This window comes from Anarrhichthys ocellatus, unplaced genomic scaffold (genome assembly GCF_004355925.1).
Source record: "Anarrhichthys ocellatus isolate YVR2014 unplaced genomic scaffold, GSC_Weel_1.0 scaffold64, whole genome shotgun sequence".
Lineage (NCBI taxonomy): Eukaryota > Metazoa > Chordata > Actinopteri > Perciformes > Anarhichadidae > Anarrhichthys > Anarrhichthys ocellatus.
Window position 1 is genome coordinate 2533578 of NW_022280094.1, and position 27708 is coordinate 2561285.

The following is a 27708-nucleotide window of genomic DNA, read 5'->3' on the forward strand; positions in this document are numbered from 1 at the left end:
TAATGCTGACGTACTTAGAAGGCTACCTCGCTACCACTGGCACGCAAGAATACGCCCAACATGTCAAACTAAAGGTCTGATTGGTTGAAGACTATGACAATCAACAATATCGTCCCCATTCACTTAAACTGAGAAGTATAGATAAACAAAAGTGAGACAAGCTAACAAATGCCACAGAGAAGTGGAGACAAACTGCAGCCGATTAGTATTGTGGAAGATGTCGGTCTGAGGAACGTTCTCAAGGTGCGTTCGCGTCGCGTTTGGTGTGAACGCACCTTTACGATCGCAACGAATGACGGCATGTATGAGCCTCAAGACCCTTTGTCTTGATACCTGCAATATGAGTGAGAATAAAGCTATTTACGTCTGACATCTGACTTTATTATCGAGACCACAAAGCTAGTCACAGAGCTGTAATATGTGCTGTGGGACATAAGGACATAATATAAGTATTTTAGTGTAGTTCTGAATGCTATTTTTCTCATCAGACATAGTTTTTTTTATTGCAGCTTGTCTGCAGCTATCTGAACCCCTTAGTTTCATTTAGGAATGTGAGCAGCGATCAATAGTTTAAACTTAAAAAGACTAAAATACTAACCCAACTGTCTGAGCTGAACAATCAAGCCGTCAAGGTCAACATAACCGCATAGACACAACATTATATTTACGTTCAGGGCAGCTGGGTGATCTAATTCAGGGGTCTTCAATGTTTTTCAGGCCAAGGACCCCCAAACTGATAGAGAGATGGAGCAGGGACCCCCGACTACATATATTGTATAAAATTGTTTTGTATTAAATGGGCCTAGTACCATGTACGTATAAACATACATCTTTATTGTGCATTCAATACTAAGCTATTCAAATAATACACTGGTTCATATATTCATGTTTTTATTTTAAACATGTGCAAGGTACAGTGAGTAGGGAGGCCGTAATACTGCCATTTATAAACATACCTTGTCAGCTGATACCAATGCCAATATCAACATTGTCTGTCAATTGCATGATAATCATGCATACAAGCTATTCCAATTGATGTTTTCATTTTAAACATAAATGTGGAAACAAAAAAATGAGTGATGGCCTATTAGTGCCACTGCCATGCAGATGCCATACCTGTTATCTTGCATACAATACTGAACTATTAAAATAATGGACAGATTCATGTGAAATTGTCTAATCAACCAAAAATTTCGCGGACCCCCTGTTGAAGACCTCTGCCCTAAGACACAAGGAAAGGACGCAAGTGAGGGAAACGGGGATGCAATTAAGAGACTTGGGATGTACCCAGGGTCAGAGAGGCTCGACAGGCAAGTCATCAATATGGCACTTATTTCCTTTTTAATTAAACAACACAGGGCTGCCGGGAAATAAGGAGAGTGAACTGATGTGACGTTACACACTCCTGTGCAGTAGGTGGCGGCATGCACCTATGATCTATTAAAAAGAGAGAGAGAGAGCGAGAGAGAGATGTGATGGCCCAATCCTTTGCTGACGTGTAGTGAACTCCTCCCCGGTGTTATTGGTCACTCCTCTAGATAAAAAAAACAGCTTGGTCCTATTAGTCAGAAGCCATTGTACTACCAGGGATCGTACTGAAGTCTATCGAAGCAAAGCCTGTAATAACGTGTTAATCAGGCTGTTTAAGTCAATCTGAAGAGCATTATTACAGATTTAACACCAAAATAAAGCCTATTATCGAGGAACTAAAGAAAAACAGGACGTTCACACCGGGCAAACGACGACTGTGTTTTTGCACCCGGACCGTTACGCTCGGCGGAGGGATTCGGAAGGGCAACAGCCGCCGCGTAGTTGCTGATTTCCTCTAGATATCTTCTCTTTACAGTCAGTGCTTAGCTTTCTCTTAGGTCTGTGCTCTTATTTAGATGGCAAGCTTCCCAGACACTATAAACGAAAATGATATAGGTAAGTAAAAATCCCAACGTTAGATTTATAATTTATCAACAGTCAGTTGTAACCTAAAAAATAATATCTCATCAAACTACAAATTGTTAGTATAACGTACCAGCTAGCTTAAATGGTCTTTCACTACAATGCATCATTGTGGGTGGCAGTTTGTTTGCTTATTGTAACAGCTCAGTATCTAACGTGTGGTGTTTAACGTAGCTACACCGAGTCTCGGTGCTTGGCAATACAGCGTCACAGTGTCGCTAGCTCACTTCATGTCTTTAACTTCGAACCTTGTGCACCGTTTTAGTTAACAAGTAGTGTATTGTTTGTTTGGTAAACAATACAACGTTACAGCAGCCTGTTGTATTTTTGCCCTTCAATCGTTTTTCGGCACGTTAACTGTTGAAAACGTATTTCTACCCCGCTGGGTCGCTCGTTGAGCCTTGGCTCAGACCCTCCCCTCCCCCACGCGCTTGGGAGTGATTCATAATCTTGCTTCACACACAGACGAAGGAGACGTGCGTGCTCGCACGCTCAACGCTATGTGTACGATTTGGATGTATATGAATTATATAGCTTGTGTCTCTGTAATCTTCACCCTTCAAAAGAAACTGCATGTTTCAAGGGTTTCAGTTCAACATTTGAGCTTATTGTTCTGTTTTTCCTTATTGTCAGAATCTATAACTGTCTCCTAACGCCTTACTGCATTCTCTTTTTAAAGAATTGCTTCTACTTTATTTACATTTTGTCATGAATAGTTGTTAAGTATCTCTGATATCTACAGGACCATATTCCTGTGTTAGAGGTTAAAACTAATCTCTGATGTCTGTGCTGCTTGTGTGTTCAAAACGGTTGTTATGAAAGTGTCTTTCAATCTGTTAGTTGTGTTGCTATCTGCGATCTATAAATCTTTACAATTCACAGGGGAAATGTTATTCAACAGTTACATTTGAGATCTGACTGTCCTCTACTAATGCATATAGGCAAGTGAAGGTCAAGACGATATATGCGGTTTGTTCATAAAACCTACATGCATTTCAGGTCTTGCTTTAATTTGTTCAATCGCAGAGAAGTGAACCTATTTATCTCTTAAAGTTGCCCTCCTGCTGTTTTTGACCCACTGGTTGGGTTAGCCCAGTAAGCCAATTGGATCCCTGCATCAGTGACGGGCCCTCTCGTGTTTGTGAGTGAAGAGGTTACTTTGGGATGATTGGCCTGAACAGGCAGATGGGCGGTGGCATGTCAGTAAGCGATCATATCGATTGGTATGGCTAAAGTGACAGTGTTGCTGTTGCTGTTGTTTTTTCAGGTAAGGCAAAGTTCATCGGTGAACTCCTGGTGCCTGTTGCTCCCTTCGACCAGAAGTCTGGGCGCGAGGCCTGGACGGTAGCGTTTGCACCCAATGGTTCCTACTTCGCATGGTCTCAGGGGCATCGCATTGTCAGGCTCATTCCCTGGACAAAATGTCTGAAGAACTTGTAAGTATCATTTGAAATCTCCTACCAGTAATTTAATGTAGCAACCATGATTAACAAAACATTCACATTTGGAGTATTGATTTTATGTTAAATGGACCTCGTGTCCAGCTGTTTAGGAAACGACGAAGCCGAACTACAATCTCTCTTAATGTCAACAAGACAAACTTAACAGGTCAGCTGATGATATGTTTGTTTTGTGGACTGATGTACCAGTGAGTGTGTGCCGACAGGCTGCATCACAGTGTGGTTCAGCAGCTTGACTGCAAAGAGTAAGACAGCAGCTAAAACACACCTCCAGGTCATTTACAACACTCACTGCAAAAGACAGAGGACCCCGGTCAGACTGTTCTCAAACTAGATCTCAAAATAGATGTACATAGATAGTGTTGGTGTGACTCTGTGTTAATGGAACAAGCTATTGGTGTACTAGCCCTCAGGTTCCCTCCCCGCCCTCCACACATGAGGCAGAACATACATAGAGCTGCTCCTCACTACCAAGGACATGTGGCTTCTATTATCAGCTCCCTTTCTGCTGAACAGGCTCTTCTTCCACTCGTTAGAGCCTTGTGACTCTGAGCCACACTTTGAAATTGTTTGTAGAACAAGTGCTTCTTGTCCCAAACAGCAGGCTGTGGCTGATCGGCTGCCTTTTCAAAAGTATTATTCAACAGCCTAACACGACGGAGAGGACAGGCAGGAAAGGAGTCCGACGTGTCGGGTTGGGAGGGTTTGTGGAAAAGTTTTAGTTGTTATTGCTCCGCCTCACAGCTGACACACTTAACCCTCATGTTAGTCCTGCTTTCTCTTTGCAAACCAGTAGGGTTTCCATTATTGTGACAAATTATAGGAAATGCAATGTGTTGATCACAGTTAGCTGAGCTTCATTATCAATGATATTCTTCAACAGAAGCAGGTCTAATCAACCAAATATGGGCGTATTTGGTAAGTGGATCAGTTGGAAGTTTTCAGGTGGAACAGTACAAACTGAAACGGCCACAGTGAGGTGGTTTAGGACTAACACCCCCCCCAACATGTCATAGAGATGAACAACTTCATCTTACTGTGCGAGCGTGTCTCAGCTGCTCACCCGGGCTGCCTCTGATTGACCTCTCCTTGTATCTTCTCTGCTGCTGTAGTTCAATCGGCCATGGTGGAGAGGCCACCAATGCCTTGAGCCCTCGCCGTTTGTCCCGTCAGAACAGCAGCGAAGGCCAGGTGATGCCGCAAGCCGACGAGCCCCGCGAACACACCATCGACTGCGGTGACATCGTCTGGGGCCTGGCCTTCGGCTCCTCGGTGCCAGAGAAGCAGAGCCGCTGTGTTAACATCGAGTGGCACCGCTTCCAGTTCGGTCAGGACCAGCTGCTGCTGGCAACGGGCCTCAACAATGGTCGCATCAAGATCTGGGATGTTTACACTGGTTAGGACACTTTTTTTTTTTTTTTCTTCCCCTCTTCATTAATTATATAAAAGGTAAATCGTTTTTCGGCTCACAGCAAAAACCACCAAAAGCAGAGGAATTTGAGGCACTAAGTCTAATCACCACTGTCTGAAGTCCACGCGGCTAAAAGCTGGGGCAGTCTTGTTTGAACAGTCTTAAAGTAGTAAACACTGTCTGGGTCTGAAGTTTAAAAAGGAAACAATTAAAAGAAACCGCACTGCTACTAGCACAGTGCCATCATTGGCACACAGGGTTTTAAATAGTAAACCGACTCGATCTTCCCATTGGTTAGTTACAGCCTGTCTACACAAAGACTGTTTCTATTTCAGATTTGAGCTTACGTTTGTACTGTTTAAACAGAAAACAGAAACCATTTTATACTTTGAGATTTACTGGAAATGACAAACAATATAGTCAACAGCAAGTAGGAAACGGTCCGGTGATCTATCTCCCTCCAGCCAGCTGGCACTTTTTTTTTTAGGTTTTTGTAGTTATCTATAAAATACCTCCTCATTTCAGCATCACAACCAGCCGGTCCTCGTCCATTGGGAGCTTTCAAAGAGAGCAACAAGAATAAATACAAAACATGGCGTCAAGCACAAAGTTCAGCAGTGCTGCGTCAGTTACGACACAGTGAAAAGTAGATATTCAAATAGTTTGAACCTTTGTGTTTTTTAAGGACATTCAAATGTAATTTTTGGTAAACTTTGACAGCCCTGTCTGCATTGGAACTAGAGTTGCTGCTGTGCCTGTAAACATCGGACTAGAGACTTTTTCATTGTTAAGTTACTAGCTCAAACTTGACTGAGGACTAGTTGCACTTCACTATGGATTATTTATTGATTGTCTGTATGATTTGATGGCTTGCTGCAGGAAAACTGTTGCTGAATCTCATGGACCACACTGACATAGTGCGAGACTTGACCTTTGCTCCTGATGGCAGTCTGATGCTGGTCTCTGCATCCAGAGATAAGACCCTCCGTGTGTGGGACCTCAAAGATGATGGTATGTAAATGAGCTGTTTTCATTGTACTGTCTTTTCCATTTTTTCTTTTTTCTTTCAAATCAGAGGCCAATCAGAACCCGGTGACCTTTTGTTTCCTCGACTCAGAGCAGGCAAAGTAGGGTAACGGCCTTAGCCTGTAAATGTGAAGAATAGGCCTCTTAAAACATGAAGCTATAGGTGGTGGTTTGGGTCTTTTTGTGGAAAACGTTGGCAAAAAGAAAAATACACACAATTAGCCCGGCCATATCCTTTGTAGTACAGACCACAAGAAGGGTATGGGGCTCAAAGAGTTTTTTAATAACTAAATGATTGAAGTACATACCACATGGCCACTGCCGCACTGGTTCGATTCCGGCCTGGGACCTTTGTGGAGTACCCTACCTCCCTTCTCTCTCCCTGTGTTTCCCGCCTCTACTCTATACTGTCTTAAGAAAATGTTAACATGACTCATTATGTGTGGTATGTGACCGCAGTGATTCGTTGAAGATAAAGGATATGCTGAGATGAAGTTGTGTTGTCTTGTAGGTAACATGGTGAAGGTCCTGCGGGGGCATCAGAACTGGGTTTACTGCAGCGCCTTCTCCCCCGACTCCTCCACCCTGTGCTCAGTCGGTGCTGGCAAAGCAGTACGTACACAAGTTTACTTACTGTGATGGGATTGTTAGATCATCTTTGCTCAATTGCTTGCGACAGTTATGCTCAATCATCTTACAAATGGAAACGCTTCCCATCTGCCCTTCCACTCCCACCTTAGATCAAACTGCTCGATGTCATGATACGTTGTTCCACCTGCATCTAGATTCTGTTTGCTTTTGTTTGCAGTGGGGAAAAAAAACAGGCTTTTGTTGTTCTGAAGTTTGCATGCAGAGCAGACAACAGTTTTCACTATTGTTGTAAACTAGTTTCATCATTTCATTTGGTTATGTATGTATGATGAAGGGGAAATCCAACTAAAACTACATTACAGCAGGGCAATCTTATTTCATGTAACTCTCTGATGCAGTTTTGAAACCAATTCTGACCTCCATGTAAACCTTTCATATTATCGAAGTCGGATAAGAAAAACATGTCCTTCTTCTATTGCATGTTGAATTGACCATCTGCAGCCCTTATGGCAGACATGTTTGTGGATATTGATTCCATTGACTGGCCACCATTTGTTCACCTTATCTACAATGTAGCAGCTGTAGATCCATCTGAACATGGTTGTGATGTAGACATGGTGGTAGCTCTGTTAGGCTGTGTGTGTCCCTACAGTGTGTGTCTTGCTCTCCCTGTCACAGGTGGTGGCAGAGCTCAGTGTGTGATTGGTTTTGAAGGGAGCGCCGCGCTGACATTTTGAGCAGCCGGTGTAAATCGGGGACGCAAAGTGCACAATGCCCAAAGGCCTGGCCAGGGGCAGCCTGGCACCAGTCTGTACGTAGGTGCTGCTTCGTGTCTGTCTACCTCTGCTGTTGCAGCTCCTCTATTTATTTCAGATTCAAACTGTCATGAAAGGTGTAATGTGTAAGATCGCTACCTGTGTAACTGCAGCAACTTAGAGATTGCTGATCCAAAACCATCTCAAAGACGCGTTTCAGTACAGCCCGGTTAGTGGTGCATTGAACACTCACATGGCGAGCATGAACTCTAAACACGGGAAGATTCTAACATAGTGTTGTATTGACCAGCAGTTAGTTAGTAGTTTATTTCATTAAATTGAGATTGTCTGGACCCGTATACCTGAATTTCTTTGGAACATGTGGCCAGATGTTACACATTGCACCTTTTTTAAAGTGGTTATTAAATACTCCATCTACCCCCCCCCCCCCCCTCTTTAAGTAGCTGTCCACTGCCTTCACAAGCTAGCTTCTCTTTTGTTACTGTCAGTATGAATGTTTACAGTGTAGCATTGTAATGGTGCTAATGGCAAGTTGTAGAAAACAATTCAGCCAGCCACATTAGTTTAACCCCACCCCCTCTAGTTTAGGTTTATTATTTGCTGTGCTATGCAGAGCTCTTGTAATCTAAAAATGTCAGCTGTTGCCTTAAAACAGTCGACACATTGAACAGTTATGTGCCATGTTTCCATCTGCAGTTCTGTGGATTTTTCTGCTTTTCTAAAAAGCACTTATGTGTTTCTGCTGTCGGCAGCAACGGTGGAACAGCAAGAAATGATAGTGTTTCATCACATTTCTGCATCAGCACACTTGTGATGGAAAACACAGCTTAGAAAAGATGCTTATATTTTTCACTCAAATGTTTGTTAAATCTATAACATGGAAACTAGTCCATACAGAGAGGAGGAAACGGCTCAAGCATGTTCGTTTATTTAGTAAATCATGAACTGCATTTGTTTACAAGCAGCTTTTGTATAACTTTAGAGCATTTTAAATTTTTAACTATCAAAGAGTGACAAGTTGTAAAACTGGAGAAAAGACAATAATACTTAAAATTCGGACCATGGCTGATTGTTAGGCAAAAATGTTCCATAGATGATTACTTTTCTACATATATGTGTGTGTGTGTGCAAGCGTGCGCAAGAGCATACTTGTATTTTGCCAGAGGTATAAACCCTTTGGCCATAAAATATTCTTTTCTCTTGCAGTATCTGTCTCTCTTCGTAGGCTTCTGCCGGAGGTGCGAGCCTATTGTAAACACAGAGAACTAAAATTCTGAAAAGGGAAACCACTGGAGTAACTTTATGTTACCTTAAGTTACTACTTGTTCTATTTTCTCTTTTTTTGTGTAGAACTCTGTTGTTGAAGTATTTATTTCTAATATTAAATAATATATAAAAAGATGTATACATTTGATGTTGTAGTTTAATCCTATTCCATTAAGATGCTAATGTAGATGTAGTGTTGCATTCTGACACAGCCTTGCTGCTTGTGTAGCATGTGCCTTTCTGTTTGATCGGTCTGGTTAAAGGTTACAGATCATAACAATGACACAGAGTTCAACTATTTAATTCTGTTTTAATTCCTGTTGCTTAATTGAATTTGTACATGCTTTCTGTGCATATAGTAATAAGTGTATCATAGCACATCTATTCTCTGTCCAAGTCATTCCATGGGCTATAACCGTCCTCTCCTCACGTTGCAGGTGTTCCTATGGAACATGGATAAGTTAACCTTGATCCGGAAGCTGGAGGGGCACCACAATGATGTGGTGTCTTGTGAGTTCTCACCAGATGGGGCGCTGTTGGCCACAGCCTCTTATGACACCCGGGTCATCGTGTGGGACCACCACAAGGCCACCGTCCTGCTGGAGCTGGGGTAAGAACATAGCACACAATATAGAGGATTATTCATATTCATAAGACTTTAATAAGGCCAAATATTTCTAGTTGCCATTAATTACGGTAAACGTATTGTATTTCAGGAAAATAGTTTAGTTTTTTTTTTTAACTTGAAGTCCACGTACTAGCTTTGTCTGGAGCTTTCATACCTCAGGGTTTTCCTCAGTGGAAGTAGTTTACTTAACAGTGGTCACAAGTGCCTAAACAGCATTTCTTCAGTTAAAGTTCTATCTAACAGCCTCACCATTTGAAACGGTGACTGGTCATTCTGAACCTGAGGTGCTGTGATACTCTGCTTATGAAGCTCATGCGTTCATCTTTCTCCAGCCACCTCTTCCCTCCTCCATCACCCATCTTTGCTGGAGGGGCAAATGACCGCTGGGTTCGCTCTGTGAGCTTCTGCCCTGATGGCCGCCACATTGCCAGCATTACGGATGACAGGTACGACACTAATGACAGCAAACTACTATTACTTCACTGGTTATATCATTTCTCAACTTAACACAACCCAGCAGTTTAGTGCTGTGCTGGGTTTTCATTGCTCTTAAAGGAAACTACAGGGCTTGATTTTAACACTTGGCCGGGCCAAGTAAACTCTGTGTTTGGGCAAGTGCAAAATACATGTTCTCTTTATTAGGGGCCGATATCCATTAAAAACATACGATGGAGAGATCTCCATTAATGCTTTCTAGTGGACGGTCCCTGGCACTGCTTCATTGTGAACAACAAATCTGTTGGATTCGGCAAGAGGAGAGCTGACGTCGGTTAATGCTGATGTTGTGCTGTCTGCTGACAGCACAGTCTCTCCCTAACACAGTCCTACTGTAACAGAGATTGTAGATTGTGGTGCGTTCAAGCTCCAAACTGTAAAAATGGAAAAAATATGTATATTGTTTGTCACAGCAACATAAAATAGATTTTAGAGATAAATGATGACCTCTTTAACTTCCTAGCTCTAAGATCACTTGATAGATTTATTTATAGGTTTCCATTGATGTTTCAGACTTGTGAGTTTGACGGGAAATTGAAACATCTCAGCTGGGAAAGTGGCTGAATGTCAAGAACTGAAGTGATGTCTTTCTTTGAGTGGGGTATCATTTAAACTGAAAACATGTTGACATCAGCATAAAAGCTATCAAGGCTTCTCTCTCTTCTGGGATGTTGTGTTTCCTGGTGCCTGTTCTAAGAGGTTAGCTCTATCAGGATGAATGTTTCACAGTAGATTACAAAGGGCACTAAGTGTTCAAATTGTGAACGTGAATGATTCCAGTATGAGCCTCGACAAACCCACATGTTCAGCTGATATGTAAACAGAAAAGACTCACTGTTTGCTCCCGCTGGGAGTCATGAGTCTTAATGGGACCTGCTGTATGCTGCTCTGTTTGGCTGGGTCACATGACTGTCACAAGGTAGCTATTAATCACTCTGACCCATGGCTGGCCAAGTGAGACTGTTAGCAGAAAATATGTTGAGAAGAGAGGCAGGAAGCTCTGCAAAATGCCGGTTAGTATTTCAGGCAAACCACTGCCACAAAAGAGAAGTGGAAGTGACTTTTTGCCCCATCCATAGAAAGATACATGAAATGTGTTCACTTTTTCTCTTGGATTGGTAAAACTTCAGTGACTCTTCGTGGATCATGATACAATCTTTGCCACACAGATCTGATGTCATCTTTTAGACGGTCTGTCTGTTATCTGTGGTTGGGAACTTTCACACAGTGAGCACAAGATGAACAGATGTTGGATTGCTCATGTTCAGATCTGGAGGTGGTGGAAGTGCAGAGACTGACAAATACACCAAATGGTGCAGTTAAAATTATTTTTTTTGTGCAGGTAAAAGCATGTGATGTGTGCAAGTTTTAAAGCAGCATGTACACAGAAAAAGGTGTTTAGAGCCCTGTAATATACAACTGTGTCCTTTTACAAATGACGTCCTGTTTAATCTTCATACATGCTGTGATCACAGGACGACGACATCAGGATCTCTGTGGTTGTTGATTAATCCCACTGTATGCTCACTTCTCCAGAACTACACAGAACAGCAACGTTCTTCTCGCTTTTCCAACAAGTTTCTAAAGTGTCCTGCGTGAGTTCGGGTTCTGACAGCAGTGTGCTTGTGTTTTTGTCCGTCTCTGCTCAGACTGGTCCGTTTCTGGAGCATCGAGGAAAGGGCTCCTCAGGCCGTCGCCTCCCTCTCTAATGGCCTCTGCTGTGCCTTCTCCGCTGAAGGAAGTGTCCTTGCTGCTGGGTGAGACACCAGCACATGTACAGACACAGCATCCTGAGCACTCGGATCATATTACCTCAGTGACACCGTACTGCCTTCAACCAGTTCTCAGTGTTTCTTTGAAGCTCAGCTCCTCGCTGGCGCCATGTGCAGGCTGCATGTGTTCTTAGCTATTTTTAGTTTTGGGGTGGAAATTTCCACTGACCTCACGTTGTTGTTTTTGTTGTAGGACTCGTGATGGTGGTGTGCACTTCTGGGAGTGTCCTCGCAGCGTTGCCAGTCTGCAGCACATTTGTAGGATGACGCTGCGCCGGGTGATGACCAGCCAGCAGGTGGAGGTCCTGGCTATTCCTACGCCGCTCCGTGACTACCTGACCTACAAAGTCATCTAATCCCCCAAACACACACACCACCACAGCACCTGCTGACCCAACTGCACTTGCGGCAGCAGCATCATGCTGGAAAACCAATGAATTATTTTTAGGGGAAAAAAATGATTCATAGATCTCTGCTGAACAAACAAAAGCAATCAGACACGGAGGAACGGTTCTACTGAAACCCCAGAACCTCGTCTCAAACGCCCATCACATCCACTCGCAGCAGGATATTGTGTTTCGTAAATATTTATTTTTGTAAGTACTTTTAAGTAAATGTGTGTTGGGGCCAGCGCACTATCCATCCAGCTCTCCACCAGGTTCAGTAAAGCCTTCATCTTCTCTTCCTACTTGTCAGAAGCTCTGCAGCGGTGCTTGCTCTTAATGTCAGGTTTGTTGTGTGTGGGTGAGCTAAAGGGAAGAGATGCATGGGATGTTGACAGAATGTAGGGTTTGGAAGGCCAATACTCAGATCTGTGAGCTACTGATTGAGGACCAATGCTATCAAGCTAGCTAGCTACTTCACAAGCCAGTGAGACCGACTGATAACTCCAGCAGGCAGATATTTGGTCATTGCAGATGAATTGGTATCCGCTATGTCAGCTGGTAAATGACAGTAATGGAAGTACAGTGATGCCAAAGATATTTTTTGAAACGGTGTCAGCATTTTATAGTTTGTCCACCAGAGAGTAGTGAAGTTTATTTTTCAATTGCAAAATGTCCTGCTACTACAGCTCTTGGTTGCAGTTGTTATAAAACAAATTTAAGGGAACTGATGCATCATTATTGGATTTGGAGTTCTCGAATATCAATATCTGTATTGGCCTCAAACATTCGGTGTCATCACCAGCTATGTGATTGGTTTACCAGAGAAGCACCATAGAGCACTCATCTGGATTATTGTATGGCGTTGTCCTTTAGAAATCGACAGTTTGTGAACGTGCCACTAACGACCAATAGGTTTGTAGTTGGTTGACGCTTCAGATTTGCATGTAAAGGTTCAGCACGGCTTCACATCAGTGCGGTCTACTCATCACAGCATTCCTCTCAATGAATTGAGTTTGGTGCAGTTTTGTCTTTGCTGTAAAGCTACCCTGTGGAGTTCTTGAACACTAGCAGCACTATGGAGCAATGTTTTCTGAGTAGATCACCATTGTGTTCCTTTTGCATGTATGAGCACCCGGCAAGGCCACAGATTCCTGCCAATGGTTCAACATAGCTCCTCTGATTGGTTGGTTGAGGTCGTGCATCATGGCATAGTAGTGGATGTAAACGTCTAAAAACGCCTTTGCAAAGGATTGATGAGAAAGAAATGGATTCCAGATGGATACACGCAAAGGTTGTGGTGAGAAACACTAAAAAGTACTAACTTTGTTACGAGAAAACTCCACAGGGCACCTTTTTAAAACCCTACTAAAATGGCCTCCAACATGTGTTGACAAACTATACTAACTGTGACTGTTTCAGTAAATAGCAAACCAACAGTGGTCCAACCCTGACATGATGCAGGTTTAGTCCACCCACAGCCCCCTAAAATGTCTGAGTGGTGATATAAGTGTGCTGGAGTTTACTTGTCTCTCTTGTCTTAGTGCGTGCCTACCACACCAGTACAGAGCCTCGGGTCCATGCCATGTGTATGTGTATATGTAAAATGATATCATGTCTATAAACAAATTGTAAGTTTTTTTTTTTTTTGTTTGTTTTCCACTTTGTCATCTGTATCCAGTTTTTCTGTTGAACATTTGTATTTTTGTATCAGTCTTTTTGTTCTTGTAAATGTCTACAAATAACTAAAGTTGTTACACTTCTTAACGGGTCCGATTTTAAACTGTGCCCTGTCGCCACTATTTGTAGTAGAAATTACAAAAAGCAATTCCAGCAACCCTGAAAGTAGTCGGAAGCTACTAACCAATCAGCTGCCAGCCTTGGCCATGTGGTGGTAAAGACCTTCATGTCCTCTCTGATGGAAGTCTATGCAGCTGATAATCCACAGTGACCCTCACACTGAGCATTCTGTTTCTTGAATGATGTAAGGTCTGAAGAAGGGAAAGCGTTCAGTATTTTCCTGCTTGTGCGGGTGCAGAACATCAGTCTTGACTGTCAGTGCTAATGCCAAATGTGTTCCTTTTCAGATAGTGTATGAATGCTTATTATTTAGTGCTGAGATATGGAAGGTGTCTCATGAATGGGCTGCAGTGCGTACTTCTCTTGTATTACATGAAGTTGGTATACCTGTTACCATTGTGATTGGAGAAACACAGTTCTGCCTCTGAGATGCAGTATGAAGCGGCAGATATATGAATGTATAAAGTTTATTTTCTTGTATATTTTTGTTTGCGTGTTAATAGTTTCAGTAAAAGCTTTTTGACAAAATGTATATGGTTATTCATTTGAGAGTGAGAGAGAATTTTCTTTTTAAATTATATTCTAAAATTATGTCAAAGATTTCAAGCCCTTGAAAAACTGCTTTCAAGTCTACAATATTTCATTACAACATGAAATATTTTGAATTAATGATCAGCAGTGGCCTGGAAACAAGAGTAAACAACTACACTGTCATCACATTGAACTGAAATATGTCTCAGAAGTACAGTTATGTGACTCAGTCTGACCCAGTTGGATGAGTACAGACAAGCCTGTAGCTGAGTGGTTACATTCTATACACCAGTATGTCACACCCCTCCCTCTCTCTCCATTTACAGTCTCTGTTTCTATCAAATAAAAGCAAAAATGATGACTGGAAAGAAGAGCACAACCAGGTCTGTGATGGGAATCGAGCCGTAGTGGGAAGCTGGTTTTCAGACTGAGATGAAGTCCCACAGGGATGATGGTGGAGAGTGTGAAGCACTGAGGAACCGTACATAGGGAGATGTTGAATATGTTGCAAAATTGTGCAGCACAGGACTGATCCAGCCCGGCTGCTTTCCTGATGTCAGCTTCTTCACAGTCTCAGTTTGTGTTGCAAGCAACAGTTCATTCATTTGACTTTGAGAGTTTGCATGTTGGATAAAATCAGTGCCGGCAGTGGGAGCCAACATGGTCGTCTGCTGAACCTGGAGAGCATCAGCGTCACCGTCTTACTGTGCTCACTGTGCCCCAGTGTCTTTGAAAACAATTTAATACAATCATTGTAGGCTTCATCTCCAATAAGACCCCATTACCACTGCTGATTTACACACCTTAGCATTAACCTGAAGTGGAAAACTAACATTGCTGAAGCTCAACAATGACTGTACTTTGTTAGACAGTTTAAAACGTACCGGACCAAACAGCTTCTTGTTTTGTGAACATATGAAACCAGTCCCCACAGTTTAAACTCAACATCCTCACAGAACCGTTAAGAAGATGATGTCGGACCCTTCACATCCTGCTCACCAGCTCCTTCCCTCAGGGAGGCGCTACAGAGCTCTGTCCACTAAGACTAAATGCTTCACCAACCTCTCCTTTTCCTTACATTCACATAAAGTCGTGACTGCACTCTTATCCACCAGGACTCTGCACTCCTCTCCTCACATTCTGTACCACTGACAGGCATTACCATGATTGTCTGCTGTCATCCATTTAGATATGTGCTGCAGAGAACAACATAGGCCTTGGTCATGTGGCTAATAAACAAATCTGATCCAAAATGGAGAACTAAAACACAGTCTATGTATCAGATTTACAAAGTGCTACCTATGAATTGTTCCTCGGACACATGTATGACCCAGATGACTTCTGGGTTTTGGTATTTTCAGAATAATATATTATAGTGACAGTCAGTCTGTGCATCTTGTCCAGAGTGACTTATAAATATAAGACACCTCTCCCTCTCTTATTCTTGTCGAGTTTCAAAAACGATTTTGTGCATTAATGAATGAAAATAAGAAAAGATAGAAACTGCACATTATAATTTACAATTTAATTATTTTTAAATATAGAAATCATTGTTGCTTTTTCAACCGAAGTTTCACGAAGATGTACAATGTGAAGATGACTGGTGAGGACACAAACATTACAAAAGTACTTTTATCCTTCAGGGATCCTCCTATCAGCGGAATGGAAATCTACCAGCATCTAAAACACACACACAGCGCTCTGTGCTCAGTGTGCGCATGAGCTGCGATCAGGTTTATTATTGACCTGCAGATAAGGGAGGACTCATACTGAAGACAGTATGTATCACACAGCTCAGCTTCTGTCTGTGTAGAGGTCACTTTTCATCCACTGACTCCTCCTCATTAAATATACCAGCTACTAAAACCTGCTAGCACAAAAAGACCAAAAACATAAAACATAAGTTCTTCCTTTTGGTTTCTGTTGCGGAGAACACAGGATGTGGTTTACAGCCAGGATACGCTGTAGCAGACACAAACGCTTCATTTCATTTCAGTTGAGAGTGCAATTAGATATGTATTTGTATTGTTTTCATTTTACATATACACCTACATAAGCCTACATTATAATTAGTAAAGAAAGTAGATATGTTTGATGTAGCTCTGCTACGCTACAGAACCTGTTCAAAGTAGCCATGAGTGAAATAATACAATTTAAATTGTAAACTGTCTTTGTGATCTCTGTATCATCATCATGTGGCTTCATCAGGATCTGAGCCTCAGGGAAAGGGAGACAAACAAAGGAAGGGAGTCATCGCCGTGTTATGGGCTCTCAAGGACAGGAGGGTGGAGCAGGTCGAGAGAAAAGCAAACAAACTGCAGGCTTCATTCTTCATCTACTTTTAATTCCAATTATTTTGTCAAATCTCATCCTTTTAATTATTTTTCTTAAAAACAATTACGAGCCATTGGAGATAGAAGTACAGGGTTGTGTGTGTGTGTGTGGTTCTCCTCACACAAACGGCACTATGAAACATGCGCTGTCAGAGGAAATGCAGGGCGAATAGTTCAGTAGTCCCTCCACACCCCAGACATTCCTTTCTCTTGACAGCTTGTGATGTGTCCCAACAGAAGCTGCTCATGCTACTAGAAGATTCTCAGCTCTGCTGGAGAGATAACAAGATGCTCAAGATTCCTCCAGAATAAATGAGCTGGAAGGTTCCAGAGTAGGAGCAGGTTTACACAGTTCGCATGCTCATGGGAAAGCCAACCTCAGATAAGCTTGATTCTTCTTCCACTTGACACACAAATGATTACCCATCATGCAGCAGAATGTCTTTGTATTAGCGTTTACCTCACTCTCCATAAGGCTCAGTGGTCAGGGACACCAGCCAACACCTTAACAGAGCCCCAGACCAGTTTAAAGATTTGCTCTGACCCCAACAGGCTGCAACGTCCATCAGTGAAAGTGATTGTGTGAGTCGAGAAGGGTTTGGCAATATTTGTGACCTGCTGCAGGCACAGTAGAGGGTGCTGTTTCCGCCCGACGGACTCGCGAACCACAAAAATTGAACCAGGTGTGTTTTTGGGCAGGCAGGGCACCTAAGGGCCCACACACCTCTAGTACTTAATCTAAAAGGCAAATTAAAGAGGGAAGTTCATTACTACAAGCCTGGACCCACAATCTTTAGCTACCTTACACAGAATGGGGATGAAATATACACTTGATGAATAAAAAATTCTACTGAAGGGCATGGACATGAGGATGGGGTCACTCTATCTGATCTTTTAGAAGGATATAAGGCGGTATTTTTAGTTAGAATATCCAGGTGCTATCAGAATAAAGTCCATTCTAACAACCAAAAAGATCAACTTTATTACCATGATCCAAAGTGTCATAAGGGAAGAGTTACCTGCTGTGACTTAATAACAGCTGAACCGACTGTCTGATGGAACAGACTCGTGGGTCAGGAGTACTTCAAAACACTGATCAAATGTGACATTTATTCAATCATACAACTATTCAATAGCATTTTCTGTAAATTGCATCTCCCTGCATTATGGTCTAAATGTTGTTTCTAAGTCATTAGATCATAAATCATTTTTATTTGAATGTCAGGTTAGGGTTTAAAATGTATAAGAATAATTGGTCAATAGGCTCAAAAACTAATTTCCATCCAAATAGGTGACTGTATTAGAATAATGATCTTGCATTATTGACCTAATAATAATGATAATAATAATAATAATAATAATAATGATAATAACAATAATACATATTATTTGTATAGAACCTTTCATTCAAGAAATGCAGCACAAAGTGCTTTACAAAAAAGGGAGATAGACAGACTGAACATGAAAACAACTCAGCAGGTCATTTGAGACGTATTAGACAAACTCTGAAAGTATGATGCGTCTTATGTAAATTCATATTCAGTACCCAGAAGCAAACACAGACCCTCATAACGTCCCGCCGAACACAAATTCCCCACATGTCTGAAAAAAGCTTTTATCAGCCACCTCACAACATCTTCCCTCGGTGTAAGCCACCAACCACTCATAACAATAATGAATGAATAATGAATTAGATCACAAAATTCAATATAGATAAGAAGTGTCTTCCTCTTTTGGCTGTATACAAGTCACAAAGGCTTGTTGTGATCCAATCAGAGCAGCTGTCTCAGACTGAGCTGAAGTGAGCAGGTTTGAACGCTCCACAGAGTTGACCCTTCATCCACTCAATGATCAGACTCAGACGTCCACTGTGTCTTTGTACCACTTCATTTACCAAAGTGCATAGTAGGTGTAATGTAATAACATAAACGTAATGAATATGCTAATGTTAGATTTCTGAGAAAGTATGTACACCATCTAAGACATTAACATAATAACCAACGGTAAGAAATATATTATTATCGAACTAGCTGACTTCATTTCACGATAAAAATCATCAAAATATGAAAGTCAGGTTAATCTTGTGCATAAATACCAAGTCTGTAGAAAATGACTCTCAGGCAAGATTTTACATTCAGTTTTATAATAACAAAGTTGTAGTCTGGTATGAATTAACTACACCATATATGTGTTTACTTGAGCATACTACTTGTATACATATTATATTGATATTGAAATGATGTATACTTAAAAATATAACAGACATGATTAATTGATTCATGATGATGAAGCGTGGTCACTAGTAGACATTTACACTGTAATGAAAAGAAAGATTAAACAGTTCTCTAAATGTTGATTTAAATTCTATGTTAAACAACTGTAGAATTACAGAAAATGCATTTCCATTTTTTTTGCACAAACATGTCAGCACTCAAATGTGTTCAGTGTGCTCTTGAGTGAGCGTAGATTCTGTTGTTACCCAAGAAAAAGACCTCAAATCCGAAAACATTGGTGAACGTCTGAGTCCTCGGGAAAACTGCAGGAGTGGGTTTTAGGAAGAAAAGTCTTGGTCGGTGAGTGAGACTCATGTGATACTTCACTGACCCCCCCTCAGTGAGAGGGTCTGACCCCTGGTATGCTGGCTGACTAACAGGCCTTTATTTCACCTCCTCAGTGACCGACTCTGGCAGCAGATGGCAGTGTGTTCTAACTAATCACTCGTTCCTCTAAAAACAAGGCCTATCACTGTGAAACACTTCTATGTTGTTTAACTAGAAGGTTTACAAAACATACACTGAAAACGTCTAGGCTTGCACTACAAGTGAATTACCCTATGATACAGGACACCACAGAACAGGTCACGCTGTAGCCAGATGCCTTTTCATCTCTCTGTAAAGCACTTTGTCTGAACACAATTCATATATGTTATTCATATGGTCTATGACCAATAACATGAGTGAACAACTCTCTAGCAAATCCAAAATCTAGAGTGCTAAAACTCACATGTGTGATGTCATCAAGTATAAAGTATGGAACGGCTCCATAGACGATGAGCTGGGAAAGATTTCGAGGTGACACTGATGGCACCAGAACTGACGAGACTACAGTCAAATGAAGCCCTTCTGCTGTCCCATGCATTGTCTCTGGAGCAGATCCACACTGTGCACGTGATGACATCACCGGTTGGAGACTTCTTCTCTGTTTGTTTCAGCTCATGTTTTTAAACATTGATGGAACTTCTCTCGGCCATGGGAATAACACACCGGTGTTGTTCGTTTCCGTGGTGTTCCCCTGTAACTTCTACCCTCGATGTTCACTGAAAATGCGGAAACGTGTTTGAAGAGATGCTTTGTTTAAGCGTCAGCGTGCGACACGTCTTCAGGTCGCTGTTCGTGCGACACGCCGCCTGAGAGGAGGAATGGACAGAAGAGACAGCATGGTCCACAGCGGGACGGACGCTCTGCAGCCGTGCCAACTGATCCTGAACCTGGAGGACACCTCCATCTCCAGTCTGCGGGCTCACAGGACCGCGTGCGCTGCATCCAAAGACCCCACACAGCGGGAGATCCGCACTTCGGAGGTAACTTGCGCTAGAGGAAATACGCTGCTCGTGCTCGAGCCTCCAGCGCCTTCTGTGCAGGCCCGCTGCAATGTGTGCAGAGTGGGCCTGCTTCTGGCTTGTTCCAGGGACGGAGAGGTGGGAACAGGTGCTACGCTTTATTCTGTCCCCATCCGACTCTGTGACACGGCCACTGTGTCCTCCCGCGGTCACATTTGAACGATATCTTTATGTTTTGGTCGCTACTAAAACTAGTGATAGAAAAAGTGAGACGTTCCATTCGTTGCTGCGAGTGTTAACACTGTGCACCGTTAAATAGCGTCACACGTTTAGAATGTAGTTCTGTCTAGTTGAAAAGTGGACGTTTGAGGTGACTAGCTGTATTGTTAGCTGCCTAACAAGTGTGTAAAAACCAATAGGCCTGTTTCACATGTTGACCTGTCACAGTAGGACAAGCAGAGGTGTAGCTTAATTCATACAATGCATAATGGCTGGGTTCCATTCCGCTACTTCAGGGTGATGGTGTTATTGTCACACCATCAGGGCTTAGTGGGACACTTGAATAGAGCAGAGCCATTGTTAATGTCATTGGTAGGCCTAATGCATGCTTTTCCTACAATGACATGGTAAAAAGTCTTCTGTGTTGCAGCCATTCAGAGACATATTTTTTGCTCCACCTTAAAACACTCCCCCAAAACAGTATACATACCCAAGTGGCCAGCACGGCCTAAAACGTGCATTAGGCAAACACACACTGAGGACCCTGATTCAAGATTCCTTACTTCACTGCCATATCAACCGCAGGTGATTAGCAGTGAAAACACACTGCCACGAATACAATACAGTAACCATACAATGAATGCAATGGATCAACCAGATCGCTCATGCCCTTCAAGTGACAAGTTAAAGTGCATGTGCGTGACAACCGGTGAAGCACTCGGATGTGGGATGCTTCAGGATAAGTGGTGCTGTGGAAGCTACATCTATAGTCTTATTACTGCGTAGTCTTTCACCTGAAGGTAGAAGATGGAATGACCTGAAAAGACTTTTAAAGTTTGTCAAGAAATTCAAATGTGGAAGAAGACAGTGGGAGAAAAGTGTGTTGCTGTGCTGGGGCTCACGCTGCATATAAACGAGCAGAGGAGGTGTTTACCATCGATGATGGACTAACTGTGCTTCAGAGCTGTGACAGTTCTCTTTTTTACCGTTTCCTGTCCTTTTATTGACCTCTTAAACTGCCCCACCCATAGACACCTCCATAAGGTGGAAACATGTCAGGGCTGTGTTTTTAGCTTATTCAGTCAATTGTTGCACCTTTTAACAAAAGAAGTTAGTTATTTCCAGCTTGTTCCTGTGTTTTGACATCATAGACGATAGTGCATTTTGCAACTTTTCCGGTTTGAATGCTGTCCATACTGCAAGACACAATTTGATTGAACTGAGTCCTAGTGGTATCCAGCAGACAATTTGAAAGCTTTTTAGATGGTATTTTTTAGATTGTTGATTTCCCACGCAATTTGAATGCATCTTTCAAATTGCTGCTACTAGTAAGTATTAGTCACTACAAGTGAGGTCTGGCAGTTGTGTGCTGCAAAGGGTTGGTCTGACAGAGTCCTGCAGTGTTTTGAATAGCACCGGCCATACTGCTCTTTGTGATGAGCACTCACCCAAACGAGAATGTGTTGAGTCAGCTGCTCTGCAAGCCTCTGTCCCTCCCCAGTGTGCTATTTATATACACACCCAAACCAGCCTCTGCACATACCAACACACACAAGAGCATACGCATGTCTGATCTACACACACACACACACACACAGCTCGGCACCTTGTAAACAATAGTGAACACAAACAGTGGAGGCAGGGTTAGAGCTCTGCTTCAGGTTCACTTAGTTTGTTCCTGACACTGTTGAGGAGTAGGCGACAGGTGGGCTCAGAGCAGCAGACAGTTAGCCTGCGTGGGAGCAGCTCGGCTTCTACCAACCTCACAGGATCACATGTAGGACGCTGAGGTAAGACAAAACTCTAAGTCAGCAGTGAATTGAAGTGGTTGTATTTGCATACGTTTGCTCCAAAGAGGGCTTGAAATCTTTAGTCACAGAGAGTGTATTGTCCCTTTGATTGTGTGTGGTCCTTTGTTAAATACACCATATGATGTAATGTAGTTCCCATCTAAATAGTTGGATCTTTTAAAATCAGTTGCTCTCCTCCGTTGTCACCTTGCAAACCTCAGTCTGTCTGCTTGGCGTCTTCTCTGCTGTAATAGCCCGTGTCCACCATAGTGGTATTGTTTAGTTGCACCACTTCATGTGTTGTTTTGCATGAATAGGACACTTCATGCATTACAGGCTTCTGAGTGGCATGCAGATTGTTGTCATTGTCATTTTGGCGTTGACTTGGTACCGAAGTATTTGTTTTCGTGAAATCCAGTTGGCAAATTATATTTAAGTATACATTTTTTTTTTTTACTGTGCTATAATCTTTATTATAATCCTGGATCATTATTATTGATTGATTATGTGAGCAGCATTTTATTGTTGTTAGTGGTGGAGGTGGAACTTGTATCCACACTGGTCATAAAAGAGTCCACGCTTCTTACTGATGTTCACGTTTATTATTGTCCTCTCATGGAACACCGTGAAAACTAGAAGACACAAAATAGCTTCATGTACAAACAACAAAGAAACAAATACTCTGTCTCATCACCTACAACAAGTATAACAGTACTTTAATCAGTTAACTTAATAAGCTTTACCGTGTTCGCCTGGTAGACCAGCAGGAGAATAACATGACGGGAAAGAAAAGGTTCGCTGGTTTCACCCGCCATTTGTCGTCTTTCTGAGTTCCGCTTAACTTCCGGGTTAATGGTCATGTTACAACAACAAAAGCTCGTCTATCATCATCAGTGAAACAAGGGCAAAACGATAATGAGTTTAAGACAAGGTACCCAAAATTACAGTAAACATAACATGTATTATAATTGCAGAAATAAACTAACAATAATACAAATCGCGGAAGTCAACTTCCGGTGTTGTCATGGCAACGTTTATACGCCGATCAGCGTCAGCTACAGAACTCATTTTAAATGTGTTTTATACTGTTGGTTGGTTTAATATATATTAATCTATCATTTATGAAACGATCTTATGGTTTGTATGTGAAATTAGGGCTGGGCAATAATTCAATATGATAATTTATGGTCTTTCAATGGAATCTTTTCGTTATGAAATTATTAGTGCTGGGCACGTTATCGCGTTAACACATTCATTAATTAATGCCGACAATTATTTTAAAGCGTTAACGCAGTTTTTTTTTTATTATTAAGCGGACATTTTTAACACAAGAACCGGCAGCGAGCAGTGAACAGCTGTTTGTGTGGCGTCTCTTCCGTCTCTTCCTGTTTCCTTCACCTACATTCCCCTGGGACCTAAGTCCCTCCATGTACAGCCTCTTATCACCCTCTATGTACCAACGTACATTTATAAGAAATACCACACATATTACGGTAATCAGCGTTGCATATGTGTCTGACCAAAATACCAAAAAAGCAATGATTCATTTTTTTGAGTTTTTAAAGTGTTTTTGTTTGGAATATGTATAATAAGCATATCCTTTAGTTATCGCTACTGAGCATTTAACAAACATGACATAGATAGGTTTGCAGTTTTCAAGGTGTACGTATATTTCAAATTGCATCTCTTACACACATGAAGATAAAGTTGTGAGCACTGAATATCTATTGTCAGAATCATTATAACTGTATTATAACTGCTACTCTGTAAAGGGAATACTGCTGTTAACAAGAACCTTATTAGTTTAAGTGTTTGCAAACCAAATGTTATTGCACTTTTGTTCATATAGCAGTACTTTTAAAAAAAGTGCGCAATACACTACTTTTGAATTCATTATTGAATTTTGCGCATAACAATGGGATTAATCGCAAATAAATCTCGCGATTAAAAATTGTAAACGTTGCCCAGCACTAGAAATGATATATCGATATATCATGTGACACAATAATGTTGTCTATAACAAGCACATACTAACTCAAATTTCTCATAAAAAAATATGATCAAACTTAATCTGATCTGTATTGGTGTGCATGTAAACATTGACAGTTTATAGCTTTTTTTCTGTTAACTTTCTCTGTTAATTTTGCAATTAAGTTCTTAATTACAGGAGAACATACTTATTACTTTCCATTTGTCAAGTACAGTATTTAATTCACTCAGAAGTATACAAGTATAGGCTTTATGTGGTTATTTCTTGAACTACCAGAAAACATGCTATATCAGGATATATCAAAATATGAAATGACTTGTATCGGGATCGAAGTTTTTGGCCATATTGCCAGCCCTATGTAAAATCTGCAAAGTAACCGGTAACTACTATTTCTTTGTCAGATTTAGTGCAATGGAGTATAATGCAAATACCCCAAATAAAGGAGTACTTCAATACAGTTTGTGCTTGTCCCCACCTGTCGATTTGGAGGGACACTGTTATTAGCACACAGTAAGAGGTAGTACGAGAAAGAGAGTGAGGTCTGCATGTCATGTAAAAACCTGACATTTATTGGTTATTTAGTGTATACATAGTTACTAGGCCAAAGTCCAAATTTAAAACTGTATTTTCATTGGCTGAAACAAGTCTGAACTACACTCAATACTGTGCCTGAACGCATCCTGTGTTGCTCACTGCCTGCTGTGTAGTGGGAGTAACGTTCTACCACTGAACTCAACCCAATGCTGTCCCCTTTCTAGCAAAGCTGGTTTGACATATCCACGGTTATAATACAGCCATAAAGGTCCAGTGTGCAGCATTTAGCAGTATATATTGGCAGAAATGGGATATGATATTAATAGGCATGTTTTTGATTAGTGTATAATTTACCTGAAGCTAAGAATCATTGTCTTTGTTCGAATAGAATGTTTAGAATCTACCATAGTTCTCCTACACGCTTGGCAAACGGCAGAAGTTTCCCTTGGTTACAATCTGCAACCTCACCACTAGATGCTGCTAAATGCTTCACACCAGCCCTTTACATTGTGTACTTCGTTTGGTGCTCTCAGATATTGGTACAGTGAAGAGCAGTATAGTTTGTGTGTCGGTGGTGTTGGTTTCTCTGATGGAGCCAGTGAAGTGTGTCCTAGTCAGCCCTCTGTGTCCTGACCAGCAACACAAGTCACTCAGTGAACTGTGAGTCACTCTGCAGGAATGTTTGGTCACTGAGCAAAATCATTTTATAATAGGTGGCACCGGTCGCTGTGGGTTTCTGTTGACCACGTCTGCGTAGACTTTATTTGTCAGTGTCTATAAATGTGTGTGACTGAGTATCAGTTTATATCAATCAAATGAATATATACATGGACCAGTTGCGTTTGTACTGCTTGTGGTGGTACGCAATGATGTCAATCCACACATATTTATGATCCCCTGGAGAGTTTTTTTTTGACCCCATGACTTTTCCTCTAGCACCGCCATAAGGCCAGAGTTTTCCCTTTTACGCAAGACGGAACGAAATGTAATGATCTGACCTCATGAGATCATACTTTTGTTAACCTTCACTTATCCAGGGAGGTTTCTCTGGGAGCAGTCTCAGGAAGGCCTTGTTCACAACCACAGTGTGACCTGTTGGCCACTGAGCCGCTCCACTGGGGGGGCTTGCTCAAGGGCACCTCATTGGTGGTAGTGCTGCTCTGTCACTTTCACCACCAAGATTCGTCCTGTCTCTGACTGGTGACCTTCCAAAGCAGCAAATGGTCACATTTGAGAAGGTGGAACCAGCAAATGTTTGGCATTAAAAATGACTAAACAATTATTTGGTTATTAAAATAGTTGCTGATGAATTATTTGTTGATCGACTAATTGTTCAGTAATTGTGACTTTGCATTCCTTGCATTGAACGGCCACAGCAGAAGGTGGCGTGAGAAGCCGAGGATACACTTGTCTTTTCATTGTGACTTTTGTCATCCGATCATACCAGGACGCATTAACTGACAAGTCAGTACACTCCAAGATCAGATCTCTCCTCGCTTTAGGATCCGATCAGCCAGACCATATTGTGAGGTGGCCTGGCTCACATTGACTTCAGATCTCAGTGAGTGTGGACAGCATGTGGACTCAATCCATTTATCAATCTCCATCAACTTCCTCCCACACAGGAGTTCCTCTGAGGAGAGCTGAGCCCAGCTGAGACCTGCTGTCTCAGTCCTGTTAAGTTACTGATGATGCTGATTGTGCTGCTTCAGAATAAAAGCTTTTAAATGACAAACCAATGGGGCCTTTCAAAATGAAGAATATGAAAATGTGTTTATCTCCAAGTTAGTGGAGCTTTGGTCAGAGCTTTTCTTCAATAAAACCAGATCTACTACTACTGCAGGGAGGAGGAGTAAGCAGCAAACTTAATTTTAAAAAGAAAAATGTAAAGGAAATGAAATGAAACTATCCACCATTTTATAGCTGCTCCTTTGACCACAAAATAAATCTGACCATTATCCGATTAGGCAGGTCACATTAAAGTGTCAAGTGTGGACACAGCTCAGTTCTAATCTGGTGCACCTCATCAGAAACCACAGCGATAGAGATACTGGAGACACAATATCATTTAAATGCGGGGATACCGGCTCATGTCTCTCCCGGATGACTTTTGTACTGTCGCCCTCGGTTGTTCATGTATTAAGTGACAGAAATAGGTCTGCCAAGAACGAAAGAGGAGATGGAAAGACTGGGTGAAACCCTGGCTTCTTTCTCTCCTCTGCTGACCAATCGCGGTGTGAAGTGGGTGTGAATGTTGGACTGTCGGTTTGGGATAGTGACAGAAACAGCCGCCCCACCACACCCCCAAAAGGGATCTTTGAATGGTTTGGTGGGAGGGGGTTCTGACCCATTTCACCATCTGACACGAGGAAGCATCCGGGCCTCCTCAGGCCAACACTGCTTCTGTGGGCCACCAGCACGGAATACGTATTTACCATGTGAACGTTGCATGAACAGTATTTTGTAGCAGCACGTTTCTTGTACAATATGAATATATACTATACCATTCAGTTTGTTGTTTGCATATTTTTTCATGTAATTATCGGTAAGTACATGTCCCTGCTTTCACATTTTGCATGTGCGTTCCTGTCATTTTTTACTTTGGAAGAGGGTAGCGATGCCCCTAGGGGGCAGATCTGGGATCAGACGTGTTGCCACAATATTTACATGACTTCAGTCAAAAGTTCAGTTAAATGCATGAAGAGGCATGAAGAGATGCAGAGAGCTGCCTGCATAAGACTCATCCTCTCAGGTACTGCACAGTGTGTTCTACTGGCACCAAGATCCCTTCATCTCTCTACTTGTCATGCATTTAGAGATACAAGGCTGTGCTCACCCTCAACCAAAAAAGAATCACTTCATTCTTTGAATCACTTTTGCTTTCAAGCTATGAGAATTATTTGAATAAAATGTTTAATCTGATTTAAATGTTATACTTTTAAACATCATTTTCATCCTTATTGCTTTTGCACTAAGGAATAACGAATTTCATTGGTGTCAAATGTACAAACTAAACCTGAACCTGAGATCACTTCCACTCAGTAAAGGAAAGCTCTAAAGTGGACTTCCTCGTGGGGGCCTCTGGACTTGTCTGATGCTAATGGATCTCTAATTCAGTGGGCCAATAGGCAGCACTCCTCAGGGTTAGGTCACATGAATGCATGTTTCCCATCATTAACCTCCATCCCACA

The 27708-nt window shown here is 41.8% G+C and overlaps 2 protein-coding genes across 4 annotated transcripts in view; both read left to right on the plus strand.

Annotated features, from left to right (window-relative positions):
* Positions 1-1538: 1538 nt before the first annotated feature.
* On the plus strand, positions 1539-14091 carry wsb1 (WD repeat and SOCS box containing 1). Its single transcript, XM_031872449.1, has 9 exons — positions 1539-1926; positions 3221-3389; positions 4526-4809; positions 5704-5835; positions 6362-6462; positions 8921-9093; positions 9444-9557; positions 11256-11363; positions 11572-14091. The coding sequence occupies exons 1-9, from the start codon at positions 1887-1889 to the stop codon at positions 11732-11734; spliced, it is 1284 nt and encodes a 427-aa protein (XP_031728309.1). The 5' UTR covers positions 1539-1886; the 3' UTR covers positions 11735-14091.
* Positions 14092-18691: 4600 nt separating this feature from the next.
* The window catches only part of LOC116397213 (kinase suppressor of Ras 1-like), a 36465-nt gene continuing 27448 nt past the window's right edge, over positions 18692-27708 (plus strand). Inside the window, exon 1 of one of the 3 annotated variants that reach the window (XM_031872445.1) lies at positions 18692-20005. In XM_031872445.1, the coding sequence (XP_031728305.1) occupies positions 19844-20005 (162 nt within the window). In that variant the 5' untranslated portion in view covers positions 18692-19843. The other 2 variants (XM_031872446.1, XM_031872448.1) reach the window with 2 other exon arrangements.

Bases quoted from the DNA above. Each gene is read 5' to 3' on its own strand.
- wsb1 (XM_031872449.1), top strand. From the start codon at position 1,887: ATGGCAAGCTTCCCAGACACTATAAACGAAAATGATATAG. The intron at 9,094-9,443 runs GTAAGAACATAG...ATCTTTCTCCAG, and splicing joins ACCGTCCTGCTGGAGCTGGG to CCACCTCTTCCCTCCTCCAT. The intron at 9,558-11,255 runs GTACGACACTAA...GTCTCTGCTCAG, and splicing joins GCCAGCATTACGGATGACAG to ACTGGTCCGTTTCTGGAGCA.